General features: G+C 46.5%; 1 protein-coding gene across 1 annotated transcript in view; it reads left to right on the top strand.

Moving 5' to 3' along the window:
* Positions 1 to 344: 344 nt before the first annotated feature.
* The window catches only part of NR4A3 (nuclear receptor subfamily 4 group A member 3), a 30,041-nt gene continuing 14,589 nt past the window's right edge, over positions 345 to 15,796 (top strand). The window contains exons 1-6 of the mRNA XM_063164746.1: positions 345 to 744; positions 3,211 to 3,366; positions 5,925 to 6,811; positions 9,012 to 9,141; positions 10,105 to 10,277; positions 15,563 to 15,762. Coding sequence (XP_063020816.1) covers positions 5,927 to 6,811; positions 9,012 to 9,141; positions 10,105 to 10,277; positions 15,563 to 15,762 — 1,388 coding nt within the window. The 5' untranslated portion in view covers positions 345 to 744; positions 3,211 to 3,366; positions 5,925 to 5,926. The remainder of the gene's footprint in view (positions 745 to 3,210; positions 3,367 to 5,924; positions 6,812 to 9,011; positions 9,142 to 10,104; positions 10,278 to 15,562; positions 15,763 to 15,796) is intronic.

Raw genomic sequence — 15,796 nt, 5'->3', positions numbered from 1 at the left:
CTTTGGGAGCCACTCGCCAGGCTGTGGCGGGCAGGCGGCCCCGAGGCGGCCGGCCGGCCGTGCCGTCCCGCTGCCGTCGGCTCAGCACGGCTCAGCCGGAGCTCCGCGCCGCTCCGCGCCTCTCGGCTGTGCGCGGCTGTGCACAGCTCAGCTCGGCTCGGCTCGGCTCGGCTCGGCTCGGCGCGGTGCGGTGCGGCGGGAGCGCGGCGCACACACTGGGGCGGGGGGGGGGGGGGGGGTCAGTAGCGTCAGGCTCCCATGGCGTCACTATTGACGTTTCGCATTCCAGCCGCTCTATGGAGAGGCCGCTAGGGCTCCTCTCACATAAATGACGTTCAGAGAGAGGGAGCGGGAGAGCAGCGCAGAGAGGCGCCTCCGTCCCCTCTCTCCGGCGCAGGCACACGCGCACCCCGGGGCACTCGCACCGGGACGCGGGCACAGGTCCCGGCCCGGCTCCCGCCGCACACACACACAAAGGCACATCGCGGCGGCGGCCGCCGCTCGGCATCCCTCGCCCGCCCGCCTGCTCACTCCCTCCCTTCGCCCGGGGACGGGCTCCTGGCTCCTCAGGCTTTTTCAATCCTTTTCCATGCCTCGGGATAACGCACCCTCTGGACCTGCAGCTACCCGGAGTCTGAGGGATTTTGTGTCTCGGGTCCTGCCGCTGGACAGCGCCTACACACGCCTTTAAGGAAGCGGGCACCTACAAACTAGATGTAAAGACGGAACCTCCACAGCAACCGAGTACGTATGCGAGTGAACGGGAGCGGCTGAGGGAGAGGGACAGCGCGGCGTGTCCCCACTCCGTGAAAGTTGCGCCGGCGGGGTAGAGATGCTGGGGAGATGCCGGCGGCGAGCGATGCGGCTCAGCCGACGCGCTGCCGTGCCGGGCTCTCGCTGAAACTTTTCCCTCACCTTCCCCCCCTCCTCCCCCGTCTTCCCCGTGGATGTTCAATTGCCGCTCGTCTTCCGAGCGTCCCTGCCGTCTCGGCAACTGCTGCCGTGCGCGGGGCACTGCTGCTCCTCGCAAACGGGAGGGCTGTGGTTGAGCGGAGCGGGAGCCGGAGCCGGTGATACTAAGGTATTTCTGCTAGTTGTTGTCATGGAAATGATGCTGCCGGCGGCGGCGGGGAGTTTACAGCGCCGGTGATGAATGGCAGCAATTTGTCTCCCTCCTTTAGCCGCGCTCGGGAAATAGGTGGTTCTGTTTGCACAAGTTCAGCTGTCTAATAGGGACGGCGAGGCAGGTTGAGCTCATCTCACTTTGGGAGAGAGCAGCCCCCCTCGGCAGCCCAAAGAGCTCGCCCGAGAGGTAATTGCTGGAATGTGACATATTGTATTGAAATGAGACGGGATGTTTGCATGGCACGTCTGCCGGGCATCTGCTCCTCGGAAATGTGCACTTTTCCCTTCGGAGGTCAGGAGCGGTAACGAGGGGCCGCGGTGCCCCGGCACGGGCGTTACCGTGCGGGGAGGCTGGGCTGCGCCGCCGCTGCCCCGCTCCCTGCCCCCGCGGCGCCTCTCGCCTTTGCCTCCTCGCCTTAATAGCTGCGAAAGAAGTTTCAGTCTTGGAAAGAGGCGAGAAAGCGCGGGCGTTGGGTTGTGATATTATGTAGAGGGACAGTGATCGGGACAGCATTATCGCGATAGCCTGTCCCGGGCGGAGATGCCGCTCACCTTAGCGCGGCTAGTTAAGAACGCTGTCACTTAACTTGCAATTTTTGGATACGATGGGATCCGTGAGAGGATATTTCCCAGGGAAAGGGCGTAAAACACTGTTTTCTGTAGGGGGATTAGTGTGTTGGGATAGGATTTTTTTTTCTCCAGGAAAAAAAAGTTTGGGAATGAATCGCTAACTTTTATCCAAGCCGCTTCACTCGATTACATTCTTCGCCCTATTTTTCTCTCCTCCGTGGAGACCGTTGTATGCTGGAGTCAAGCCCCGGTAAAAAACAATGGACTAAACCAGACCAGACGGTTTCTTCGGAGGTGAATCTCACGCGATCTCGTGGATATTTGCTGGAGCGACCGTGCGGCTCGGGGCGATCCCTCCCACTCCCCCCCCCCAAAAAATCGCCAGCTAACCGGCGGTGGAAATCCAGCACGAAACTTTTTAATTGAATGGAGCTTCCCCCTCCGCAGTCCCTCCCGGGTAAATGAAGGTTTCGAAACTCGCCTGAAGAAGTCACAATCACAATGGAGTGTTTCACGGTTTCCTCCTCGTATTACAGGGTGGGGAGGGGTGTCACTCGGGGCTGAATGTAAAGTGCACCGAGGAAGAAAAGAGCTTTGACAAGGGTAGTTATTTCCTCCTAATTTACAGCCCTTACGGCCCTGCGCTCCTGGCTCGGGCGGCGGCAGCCCGGAGGGGTGCTGCGTGGTTAAAAGCGCAGCGAGTGTCTCTAGGTAACCGGCGGCTCGGGGGGGCAGAGAGGAGCCCTAGGGCGCTCCGCGCCGAGCGGGAAACCGCCTCGTAGGAGATGGTAAGGGAACAAAACCCTCGGGAGAGAAAGGGATGAGCTGACAGGCGCTTAACACCCCAGGTGCTGGCGGGGGTTCAAAGGCGAGGGGCGCGGGGAAGGCAAAAGAAAGACGAGGAGCGGGAGAAAGAGTCGCCGGGGAGCGGCTTCCGTGGGCAGGGGCCGGCGCGGCCGAGCATCCCCCGCGGAGCCCGGCTGGCAGCGCCCCGAGGGTCGGGGGGAGGCGGCTGGGCTGCGCTCCCTGCCCCGGGCCGGCGATGGTGGGCCCGGAGACACCGCACAGGGTTAGCGGGGCCGGCAGGACATCCCTCGAGTGTGGCCGGTACCTTGCATAGAAACTCCCAGCCTGCTTTTCCCCTGTCTCTGCATCCCGAAAAGAGAAAGTTCTCACGGGGAAGTGGACGCTCGGGGATGCTGTCCCGCTTGTTGTAGTCACCCCGCCCGGAGTTCTCCTCTTGCCTTCCCCAGGCTCCTCTCCCGGAGAACAAACCGGCGGCTCCGTTGTCCCAACCCGGTGCTCTCTTGCCTTTTGTGCGATGAGGGAGCGGGAGCCGGCAGGAATGCGCTCCCCGGCCGGCTCCCCCTTCCCACCCGCGGGGCGAGGCGGGGGCTTGGCGGGGGGACGATGCCCCCGAGGCGCCGCGCCGGGGGAGGGCGGGGGGCTCCCTCCGCCCCGCCGGGCACCGCCGCCCCTGACTGTGCCTTGTCTCCCGCCGCCGCCGGCGGACAGAGCCCGGGTCGGAAGAGCGCCCCCCGCCCAGGCCAGGCCCCGGGCCCGCCTCCGCAGAGAGGTCCCAGCCGGCACCCACCCCGCCGCCGCCGCCGCCCGCCGCCGCCTCCGTCCGCACCTCCAGCCCCACCATTCAGCGCGCAAGATACCCACCAGGTAAGCTGCCGCTCCGGGAGAAGGGCGGGAGGAGGAGGGGAGGTCCTGGCGGGGCCCCTACCCTTCCCAAATCCCTCTGGCATCATCGGCCCCCGACGTCCCGGGGAGCTGAAATCCCGAAAGGATCAGAGCAGCGCGTGCCTTTCGCGGCGCTCTCGGCGATGCCGTGCCGGGGCACACGGCTTGCGAGCCCCTCGCCAAAGACGTGCCAGCTCCAAGGGGGGGCTGCTTGGGGGTGCTGGTGTCCCTGTGAGGCGCCCCTGGCGCTAAACTGGGCATCCTTTATCCCACGTTCTCGCAAAGAAAGCAGAACACCATGGTAATAGCTTCCAATGTCCCTGCCCCGATGCTTTCAGCCATTCATTTAGGTTTTGATGACAGGTTGCTCGTTAATGCACCTCCTGTGGGGCCTTTTCTTTTCTTGTCTTAATATTGTTGGGTAAAGAAAAAAAATCCCAGGTTATTTACTTTGCGGGGGAATTAATACTGGTGCCCTAAGTGGAAAAGTAGGGGTTAGACTTAGACAAGTGCGCTGGCAAAAGACGAGGTAGGAGGAGTCCCACAGAGCCAGGAGAGACCAGACCTTTAGGTTAGGGATATTTTTTCAGTCCTCCGGTCAGAGTTATTTTAGACTTCTGTTTTTCTACTCCACTTTGCACAGAATTCAGTGGCAGGACACTGTTATGCTCAGAAAAATGCAGGAAAAAAAAGGACATAATGATCTTGAACTCCTGCTCATTTTCTGAGCTAGCAAAAAAGCATTTTTCCTTCATAGAGCTGTGTATCAACATGTCCAGTTGTGACATTAGCTGTGAACTCACTCTGTTGTGTTCCTCCCTCAGTTCTCAGTGGAGGTGTGTGGAGAGAATTTCTTTCCCTTTTTATTTGATTAAGCACTGATCACTATGTTTTAACAGCCAGTCCTTAAACTAACAAATGATAATGATACAACTCGCCAGGAAATGTGTGTGTGTGGAATGGCATGGACAGAAATTGACAGGAAAAAAAAGAGAACAGCAGAATAATACATAAATAACATTGGGAGGCAAGGCTTAGGGGGGAGGGTTGTCCTGCCTCCTTCTTTAAGCTTTTGGATTTAGGGCAAAGAAGGTCTTAATTTCAGGAAATAGCACTATTTTTTTTTTCTCAAATTTTAGTGTTTTCTCGAGAAGAAGAAAGATGTGAATGGTTTGTGTGACAGTGTGATAATTTGTAGTTTAAATATGATAGTGCTTAGTTTAAATATGTTTATCTGTAAAGCAGGCAGGAAAGAATTAAAAGTTGATTTAACACAAATTATTTGGAATCCTGCATGCCAGGAGTGAATATTTTAAAATTGTAAGTGAAAAGAGTTCTTAAAATATTGAGGAAAACCTCATTATTTCCAAAGCAGTTTTTTTTTTTTCAATATGAATTATTTCTCAAGTGCTTTTGGAATATAAATTACCATGATTAAGAAGAGATGAACTGCACTTAATTTTGATATACATTTTATCCATATTTACTTTTCTCTTTATTAGAAAATTTATACTAATTGATGCATTTTATTCCTCTGCTGTGGAACCAAAATACACCACACACTTTTAGTTCAAGTTGCAAATATTGGTCTAGAATCTCACAGTGTTTAGTCAGGCAAACCTCAGTGAATTGCAGAATTGGGTCTGCTTCCTGTGACCAGCAAATTACATGGCAGACTAGTAGGAAATGTAAAAGAAAATAACAATCAGATCTTTTTAGCCAGGCACTGTGTTGCTTTGACCATCCCAGCTATTAGTGAACCACATTAAGTTTCATGACTAATGAATAAAACCAACTGTATTACTGGCCTCAACCTTGCTTTCCCATAAAAAGAGAAATGCCACATATCTTTTCTCCTACATTTTTGCAAATTGAAGGGGATGTCGTATCCTCCACTTTTTAAAGGAGAACATTCTACCAAAGATAAGCCTTAAAACTAATAATGAAACAGCAACCCTAAATTATTAGCTGACCAGAAATATTCTTCAAAGGTCCAGAGCTGAGTAAGCAAAATTGATGCAAGTCCTGAGTAGAAAACCTTGTGATTTGAGTAATTCCTCTGACATGCGCTGCAGATGCTGCTTCTTTTAAAATAAATGTAATTTTTAATATTATGCATTTGATAACCTCGTTTACTCTTTGTGAAAATTTTACAGCATGATTTGAAGGCATAGAGAGGTAGATTTAGAGTCATAACTCTTCTCGTTGTGCTTATCTAATTCTCATTGACACCTATGTATATTAAGCAGCAGATGTAGGGCAGCTTGAGATGGATTCTTCTCTCACTGACACTGGTATAATATAAACTGGTGAGTTTCTCCCTTGACTAGATGAGAGCAGACTCCTAGTACTGAATACTTAGTTGCTCCCTGGTGCATATTTCTTGTTGAAAGCAAAAGGCTCGAGGCTAATTTAAATGTCCGAATGGGAGTTGGGCGCCTATGTGAGCTCTGGGAAAGCTCTAGGAAGGAAGTTTGTGATGCCTGGGCCACAGCCTGGTGCCCTGGGCCTGTTGTTGACGCGCCCCTTTGCCCTTGCAGATATGCCCTGTGTGCAAGCGCAGTATAGTCCTTCACCGCCCGGTTCGAATTATGCATCCCAGACCTACGCCTATGGCTCGGAGTACAGCTCAGACATCATGAACCCCGACTATGCCAAGCTGACCATGGACCTGAGCAGTACCGAAATCACTGCCACTGCCACCACCTCCCTTCCCAGCTTCAGCACCTTTATGGAGGGTTACTCTGGCAGCTACGAGCTCAAGCCTTCCTGCCTCTACCAAATGCAAACTGCCTCCTCTGGCCAGAGGCCCCTCATAAAGATGGAAGACACCCGGCTGTCCCCGTACCAGCCCTCATTGCCCCCGTCTACAGATGAGGGGATGCCCAGCACTTCCATGTACTTCAAGCAATCGCCACCCTCCACGCCCACCACGCCGGGCTTCCCTGCCCACCAGGCCCTGTGGGATGAGCCCCCGCTGCAGCCCACGCAGACCTGCCTGCCTCCCGGGCACCTGATGGACGCCGCCCCCATGAAGACCGTGCCTCCGCGCTTCCCTCTCTTCCACTTCAAGCACTCGCCTCCGCACACGCCGTCCGCGGCCGCCCACATGTGCTACGACCCGGCCTCGCTGAGCCTGCCCCTGGGCTCCGACAGGCCCGCCGCCAGCCAGGCTCCCATGGAGGGCCATTCCTACGGGCTTCACCTGGCCAAAAGACCAGCCACCTTAGCCTTCTCACCGCTCGGCCTCAACGCAGCCACCTCCAGCCTGATGGGGGAGAGCAGCGGCAGCGGCAGCAGCGGCCTCCCGTCCCCTCCCAGCCGGAGCTCCTCGTCCGGGGAAGGCACCTGCGCTGTCTGTGGAGATAATGCCGCCTGCCAGCACTACGGGGTGCGGACATGCGAGGGCTGCAAGGGCTTCTTCAAGGTGAGAGATCCATGCTCTGCTTCCCTCCCTGCTTGATCCCACCTCACTTCCCACCCTCTCTGTTCTGACGTGCTCCTGGTCCTGACCTGGGGCTTCAGGGACATCGTGTGCTGAAACTCAGGCCCCCACAGCAGGGTGGGAGGGATGCCCAAAGTTTTTGAAGGTCAAGGAAAGCCTTGTGTAGGATAAAAGGATCAGCCAGTCTCAGCTGAGAAGAGGCCATGGCAGTGATCTGGGGGAACCACCTCTGGTCTGCCAGCGCTCCTCAATGAAACGTAGGTCACCCCAGTTTCAGCTATAAACGGCATTTATTCTGTAGTGAAACTCATCTGGAGTACATTCAGCCTGGGTTTTACTCAGTCACCAATTCCAATTACACTTTGTTTTTAGGTGAGAAAAGAAACCCTGAAACTGTAAAGTTCACTTAATATTTTAGGCAGTGGCAGCAGTGCCCTTTGCTTTGCAGGGAAAATTGGCGTGAGGAGGAATGCAGGGTGGTCAGCACCGGGAAGAAACTGCTTTCACTCAGGGGACAAACCCAAGTACTCCTGGTTGCTTTTGGTTGCTGCCTTGTCATTCCCCTTCAGCTCAGGAGCCCGGGGAGCCCTTCCCAGGGGAAAGCTGCCTGCAGAGCAGTGACTAAGCACTGCACGGGGTCCCGGTGCCTGCTCTGCAATGCTACTCTGCTACTCTTTGCAGCTGAGTAGCAACCCAAATAACTTACACACAGCAGTTTCTCAGCTGGAACTTTGCGCTTATATTTTCAAGAGTTGATTATACTCTTTAGATCTTAGGTTTGGGTACTTTGTAATTTCCTTTCAGCAGAGTTTGAAGGTCCAGATTCCAGTATTAATTTCAGAAATAGCTTGTTTAAGGGAAGAGGTTGTGATTGACTTTTGGTAGGATGGTTCTGCACAGCAAGTTTAAGATTTGAAACATTTGGGGTTGATTTTGTGTATTTCTTCTTGCTAAGATAGCAGTTATGCCCTTATTCTGGTAAAAGATACAATGGGAACAAAACCAGTCCCAAAATATTTGGGGGGAGGGCTTATAACATTTTTTTATTGTAGGTGGAGTTGTCAGTGTTACTTAATAATAATCTGTTGACCACGTGGTAATACACACGTCTCCTATAAAACTAATTTGTTATTTAAATATAACTAGAAAAGGGAACACAAATAACATGGAAATAGCAGCTCTTTTTATCCCAAACCTGCCCCTGTGGAAATCAATAGCATATCCTTGAGTTGCAACAGCACCTAATTCTGCAAAATTAAACTGTTTTCAGCTGCAAATCACAATGAACAATATTTCCTGTATCTCATACATTCAGTACATTGAGGCTGTTATTTGATAACAAACACAAATTATGGAATAAAATTTATCCATTAATTTAATTGCAGTTAAAGATTTAATATTGAATGTTGAGTTGATCAATTTGTTCCTGGTGTCTTTTCTAGTAATACCTTTTTGAATGTTATTTATTGATGTATCTTTGATTTTAAGCATGGCAGCATGATATGTTTTTGCATTGATATTTGTTACATTCTTGCAACGCTTACCAGGTTTCTATACATTTTAATTTTGCTTTATTTTTTTCAACATGACTTTACAGTTAATTAAATTTACATAACTGTGTCATCATTCTGTCCTTTTTCTTCAGGTCAAGTTAACTTTCCCAGAGTATTTAGCCAAACATATTTTGTAGGGGTTGCTGGTGTTTTTATTTTTCTCCCTGATGATTTTAATGGCTAACCAAACCAGTTATTGTGGTATTTGACTAACAATAGTGATAGCAAGAGAAGTACATTGCAGATCATTTTGATTTTATTTTAATAAGGTCAGCAATAATCAAGGGAATGAACCAAGTAGAAAATTGTTCCCAAAGGGATATTAAAAGCGGAGATAATCTAATCCCCAAAGGTAGATGTGATGACCTGGTAATTTCAGATATGATTTTATCATTCAAAGTTGCCTGTCTCCAGAGACTTGCTTCAGAAAAATCCTAGATGATTTTCATTGTCAGCAGCTAGCACTAATAAAATTGTTTTTCCTGCAGGCTAGTGTGTTAGGAAATTAATTTTATCTAATTATATGAATTGCACTGTCACTTTTCATGTTGTAATTAAAACACATTTTGTCAGGTTCTAAGCTGCTCAAGAAACAATCAGTTTACTATCTTTGTGTTGCATTTTTGCAGAGAACAGTTCAGAAAAATGCAAAATATGTTTGTCTGGCAAATAAAAACTGCCCAGTGGACAAGAGACGTCGTAACAGATGCCAATACTGCCGGTTCCAGAAGTGTCTCAGTGTCGGCATGGTTAAAGAAGGTAAGGACTCTGGCTATTTATGATCCCAGAAAACTAAAATATTATGTTTTATGAATCTGTGTCTTTGTGTGTGTGTGTGTGTGAGAAAGCATGGATGTCTCTACAATAAATTTGACAGTGATGAGATTCATATCTTACCCCAAAATATGTGCATTTATGTAATAATGTATTGATTTTATGCTTTTCACCCCTATTATCATATTTAGACCATAGACCCCAGAGTTCAAGAACAGCAAGGTCACAAGAGGATAATTTGACAGTGGCCAAAATGTCTCCTTTATTAACTTTGAACATTGCTCGATAATGCTGTTGGCTTCCCCTTGTTCTCTCACTGGGGGCTGCACTGGATTGTGTGCATTTTGACATAGGATCTCGTTTCATTCCCGTAAGCTGATTGTAAATTTGCAATTAATTTAAATGGAAACAGGATCAACTCATTAGTCCCAATTCTGCAAATATTTAAGCATGTGAGTAATATTGTGTGAGCAGTCCCATTGCAAATACTGACATGGATAATATAACCTATATAGTGAGACCGTGTTTGTTCAAATGCTTTAAGAAAGCTGAAATTACTTTGAATGAATGCCTCTGCCATTTAAAAGGCACACTGCTAGTAGAAACATTAAAATCTGTGTTTCACATTCAGCTTGTTTTCAGCAGTGGAGTGTCACAGGCACAAGTGCAGGGGCACACTGACATGCTGCAAACAAAGCATGGACACAAGGAACACAGCTGGGCTCTCACTAAGCAGCTACATTGCTGCTTACAATCGTAGGTCTGACACAGTTCTGGTGCCATTTGTGTTCCTTTGCAATCAAAGGCATCAAGAGCACATGCTGAAACTGGAGAACACTTATTTTTACTGGTCTGGCCACCGTAAGGAAAGCGGGCTGTTCATTCTGATCCATCATTTGCTGGTACCTTCACAACTGATTCCCTTGGGATTTTTTTTTTTTCACCTAGTTGTCCGTACCGACAGCCTGAAAGGGAGAAGAGGTCGGCTGCCTTCCAAACCAAAGAGCCCCTTACAGCAAGAACCCTCTCAGCCCTCCCCGCCCTCTCCTCCCATCAGCATGATGAATGCCCTCGTTCGAGCTTTAACCGACTCCGCGCCCAGGGAGCTGGACTATTCAAGAGTATGTCTCACTTTCCTTTCCCCGTTTGCTTTCCGCACAGAAATGATTTGCACGCTGCATTTCTCCTTACCAGCTGCTTTGCCAAAATGAAATTAAGTGTGAAATTTGGATGAGGGTAGAAATCGGTCCAGCCAGCCGTTGTCTTTTCGTGATAGGTGGACAATGAGAGGAAAGGAAGTGCAGTAGATATTAGTGTTAGTAAGTATTCATTGTGAGGATCTCAATCACAAAAAATGATCTAATAATCTGCAGTATATTCAGTGGCTGAGTTAAAGCAAAAATGCATGGATAAATAGAGCATTCTTCTTGCAAAAAGGCTGTGCCAAAACACAATCAATTATGATGTCATTGATTAACCAGGAGCAGTACTTGTATGTCCAATATCTTTAATTCCATTTTCTGAAGGCTAAAATTTAATAGCATTTCCCTAATATTCAGATAGAAGGGTTGCAAAGTGTGACACTGGATGGATAAGACCATTCCTGTTGAAATCAACAGGAATTTTGCCATTATTTAAATGGGAATAGGGTATGCTTTGGATACCCCAGCCTAGATATTCCTTCAGTAAAACTCACATTTTTAAAACAAGCCTGTTAAAATTAAAATTCTGAAAAATCAGCAAAGCTTTACCAAAGATCATATATTTTTGTAACCTTGTTCTTTAATGTAGCATAGTCACAATTTAAATATTCATGGAATATTCTGAAAGCTGAAAAAAAAAGTTCTGTAGTTATTAAAATACAGCATTGAAATGACTTGTTAAATACAATTTTTAGGCATGTTGATATAGGATAAGAAAAAAACTACAGCTACGGAAAAACAAGATCAAATTCTTCCCCCTTAAAGAAATATGATTAAATTTGAGATTGTTTAAAAATAGCAGCTGTACTCAGACAATAACTTCCACTGGCCATTTATCACTTGTTGCTAAGTAATATTTAATCCTAAAGTATATTTACTGCACTTATATAAAAATTACATTATGCTATTTTAGACTATACTTATATACATAATTTAGCAATTTAAAGCATGCTGTAACGTATTTTCTTCAAACTATTCTGGAAGTATTAAATCATATTATTTTTCAAGTTATTATCAAGAATTTAGCTGTTCAGTGTCTGACAACCTACTATAGGGAGAATGCATTAGCCATATCTACATGTACTTTAACTTACCCAGAATGTCTCAGGGATCGTTCTGCAAATACCAAGGTGTGTGACAAGCTGTGCTCTTTGATAGAAATCTGCTGGGTTTCACAGAATTGCAGGAGTCCAGGGGCCATAGTTTGTATTTATTTATTGATACAAAGTTCTTTTGCATTTACAGAAAACTGAACAAAAATTATGTACTTGTGACTTTTTTTCACTGTCCTGCAGTAATTATTTCTCTTTTAATGAAAACAGCCCACAGATTTAATTGTTGAACAATTCTGTTGGACTTTACACAGAGCATATGATTGACAGTAAATTAATTTAGTCTTGGTAGCTAAAAGATTAAGTATGATTATCTGTTAGGACATATTAATATCTAAGTTTTTCTTTACACTAAAATATATTATAGTCTGTTATGCCCGGTGGTGCTGAAATGACAAAAATATTCTGCAAGAAATAAGTAGATTCTTATTTTTTTCAAAGACCCTTATACTTACTTTGAAAAGTTAGGGCAGATCAAAAAACAAATGCTGTGTAAAGAGCAAGATAAACTGAATTTAATGAATTTAATGAAACATATAATAAACACACTGCAGTGCTAAAATATTCCTATGAAGAATAATCCTGTACCTGTAAAGACTAATTTATGGCACATTCAGCTAGGCTGTGACCCTGCTGAGCACCACAAATGGGCAGATCTGGAGACCTGGCTTTGGAGTCAGCCCTGACACTTCTGCTGATACGACCTTAATGTTTAGCCTGGTCTTCGTGTTTACAAGCTGTAATATCTTGACCATCTTAAAACTACTGATAAAAGTTTCAGAGAAAAGTGTGTATCCCTTCTCTCCAGAAAACCCTGTAGAGACACATACTCACAGAGCAACCCAGGAAAAAAACAAAACCAAAAATAAATTACATTAGCTACAAACTTTACACCAAAACATTGGAAACAGTTCTAGTTCAGAACATGGCTGCTTTTCATCTCAGCACTGGTTTTAACTTACCAGTCCACAGCCGTGGTATATTTAGGTACTTGGTTTCAAAAGGCAATTGCCAAGGGCTGTAGCCTGGTCTCACACCTGTTTACTGGTACAATTCCCTGAGTTTACGCTTTTAAGGAAGTGAGATGAGAAACAGACCCTTGCCATTCATATTCATGCAGAGTAGGCACCCATGTAAATAGAAATGTTGCCTTTTCAGAGGGGGAGTGCAACATTTAGGCAATAATCCCCCCCTTCCTGGGCCACAAAATTAAGCACAAATCATGGCTTTTGGAAAAATGAGTGTAGGCTTTCTTCTGTGCAGAGAAATTATTGTTAGGCTTTTGCAGCTGTAGCCGTCGATGAAGGACTGATGAAAGCAGGCAAAGGGCAGAGCTAAGTTGTGCTGTCGGGCTTCCCAACCTCAGGCTTTCCAAATCTCTTCAGATACAACATACAAATTAATGTTGCTTGCTGCACATGCAACCCCCTCCTTAAGTAACAGTCATATTTCATTTCATTCCCAAAGGAGCTCCAAGGAAGGGAGGGGGGCAGAGCTTTGTCTTTTGTATTTCTCCTGGTTTGCCTCCAGTTTGCACAGGGCAGGTTTAGAAATGCAGATCGGAGGGAGCCCTTCCGTCCTGTGACGCCTCCTGACCAAGAGCAGGATTGCCAGCTGTCTTGGTCACAAGTTAGGTCAAATATCACTTCTTCTCCATGAAATAATCATGGAAAAAACCCACAACTGTGGTGCATGAAACAGAAACATAGATATTGTTTATGGTTACTTGTATGCTCCTAAGCCTATTACAAGTAAATAATATTTTAACAACTCTTTGTAAGTGCTAATACTTTATAGTGAGCAGTGATGTATTGCAGCAGCTGAAAATTATACAGTTCCATCTAATCTTTTACCTTTCTTCTAAAATTGCTCTCATGGGATAGACTATGCAAAAAAAAAAATACAGGTTATAATTTTTTAGATGCATTTAATTTGATTCAGTGCCCAGTGTGGGGTATACCACACTGTAGCAATCACAGTTACATGACATAATGCAGCATTCAGCTTCATAAGAAAATGTTAAAACTTTGCCTTACCTTTGCCAAAGGAATGTTTTATAAATATTGGGAACAAATTAACACCTGGCATAATTACTCTGAGTTGTGATGAGTTATATTTAGAATGAACCCCTTCAGAATGGGTAGTACCTTTTCTCTTTTCCTTTTGTTTTCCTTCTTCTTTACTGCTCAAAGGATCGAGGATATATCTCAACTTAGCAATACCTGTTGTGAGGCAGGAGTTTCCTTCAGCCTCTTTCGTTTCCCTGTGTAGTAAGGGTCAGAGTCATGGTCAGCCCCTGTGTAGCAAAGCACATCTCCCAGTGCCAAAATGCACACTTTTTTGCTCTGCATGGTCCCTTCTAGAGGGTCCAGAACATGTGTGGTGTCTGAAAAAGCAAGTTGTCTTTGCCTGCCCATTAATTACCTGTGTGAATCTTGCTGCGGTCCAAGGTGATTCTTGCTGCTTGAGTGTCCTCAACTGCTCCATTCAAGTGGGGGCCTGAACACATAAATATTATGCAGCATACAGATTCTACTGTTGCTCCCCGTCTTCTCTGTATTGTGGCCTCTACCTGCCTCAGTGTCACAGGATCCTTTGGAGCAGCTGAGGCAAAATTTGTCTTTATATGAACTTCATAAGAAGGATTGCACGTGTTTCACCAGCTGATTAGGGATGTGAGCTGGAAGGCACCGTGAGAAACTCGTGCAGTTAGGGTTTGCTAAGCAGAACAGAGTCACTAAGAGCTAGTACCAGGAACCAGATGCAGACAGAGGTCTCTAGGATTGCTGTGGTTCTCCCATCAGTCAGCAACTCTGACATTGTGTCCTTCATCCCTTACCTGCCAACAGCAATGAGCTCCAGCTAGGAGAGGCAGAGTACAGGACAGCTACCTGACAAGTTCTGCTTGCGGCCCCATCCCTCTGTCCTGCACAGAGGTGACTTTTGGGTGATACTTGCAGCCCATGGTTGTAATATGGTATTCCCATGCTGCCAGACCACTGTTACTGATGGGGAAGGAGTTTTTCCTGCTTCCACTCTGGCTTGGAGAGTAGCTGAAGTGGCCTGTAGGCTGATGGACTCAAGCCTAAGTGCATGTGGGAAGTTGTTTCCAAGGAGTATGCAAGCTTCTTTTGGCTGTGCACACTACCTCAGCCTTTCTTTGGCTGAACCCATACGAGAGAGAGTGGATATGAAGTCTCTCCCAGAAATAACCCAGCAGGTGTCTGATGATGAGGATGTTACTACAGTAAATGCCACATTATTCAGTACCTGCTCAGAAAACCAGCAGCACTTTCCAAGCACAGAATTAGACTAAGCCACAAAAGCTCCTGTTTTATTTTCTGCCAAGAAAGAGAGAGCAGTGTCAAAGGAGTGACAGGGATCCACTGGTGATGAAGTAGGAGATAGTGGGGAGGGAGCTGTCAGAGGGTCACAGGGAAGCTGAGCAAGCTGAGACTGTCAAATGGTTGCCTGGAAGAGTTATGGCCACATAAGCAGGATAATAGGTTCTGCTGAACCTCAAATGCTTCAATTTGAAGGATAAGAGGTGATATGGGGCAGCTGGTTTACTTTGAACCAATTCTGTATTCAAATGAAGCAATGCTGCATGTGTCAGATAAAATGTGATTTATCTTATGTGTCTCTATCACTGTCAGATAAAATGCACTTTGTGAGGTTTTGGAAGAAATCTGCATTTCTGACATACTGAGACAAATTCATCAATGGGAAAAGTGTTTCATTGTAGTAAGCCAAATAATGTTCCTCTTCTAGTGTGGTGCAAATTATCCTACCCACCAGCTTTCTATTTCTGTTTACTAATAGCATATAGGTACTTGTAAAATGTGGTATTATATTTTAGTTATAAATTTGAAATTACTTCTATACATATGGAAATATTTTTGTAATATCTGTCTGAATAGCAAAATGCCTGTAGGTAACCAAATAAGTAGGTAGATGTAGACCTATTTTTATGTCTTTATTTATAATACCAGCTTTGCCACAGAAGGAAATGTTGTCGGGCAAATAATGCTGTATGTTTCACAGAATGCCCTTAAATGCATATAACCTTGCTTTCTGTGGCTTTCATTTTAGTACTGTTCCACTGATCAGGCTGCTGCAGGCACAGATGCAGAACATGTACAACAGTTCTATAATCTTCTGACTGCCTCCATTGACATAACTAGAGGCTGGGCAGAAAAAATCCCAGGATTTACTGACCTCCCAAAAGAAGATCAGACATTACTCATAGAATCAGCTTTTTTGGAGCTGTTTGTACTAAGACTCTCCATCAGGTAACTATTTGTTTAATTTCCTCTTAAGATGATG

The sequence above is a fragment of the Melospiza melodia genome, chromosome 1 (assembly GCF_035770615.1).
Source record: "Melospiza melodia melodia isolate bMelMel2 chromosome 1, bMelMel2.pri, whole genome shotgun sequence".
Lineage (NCBI taxonomy): Eukaryota > Metazoa > Chordata > Aves > Passeriformes > Passerellidae > Melospiza > Melospiza melodia.
The sequence above is the reverse complement of the archived record's forward strand: the minus strand, read 5'-3'. Positions and strand labels throughout refer to the sequence as shown.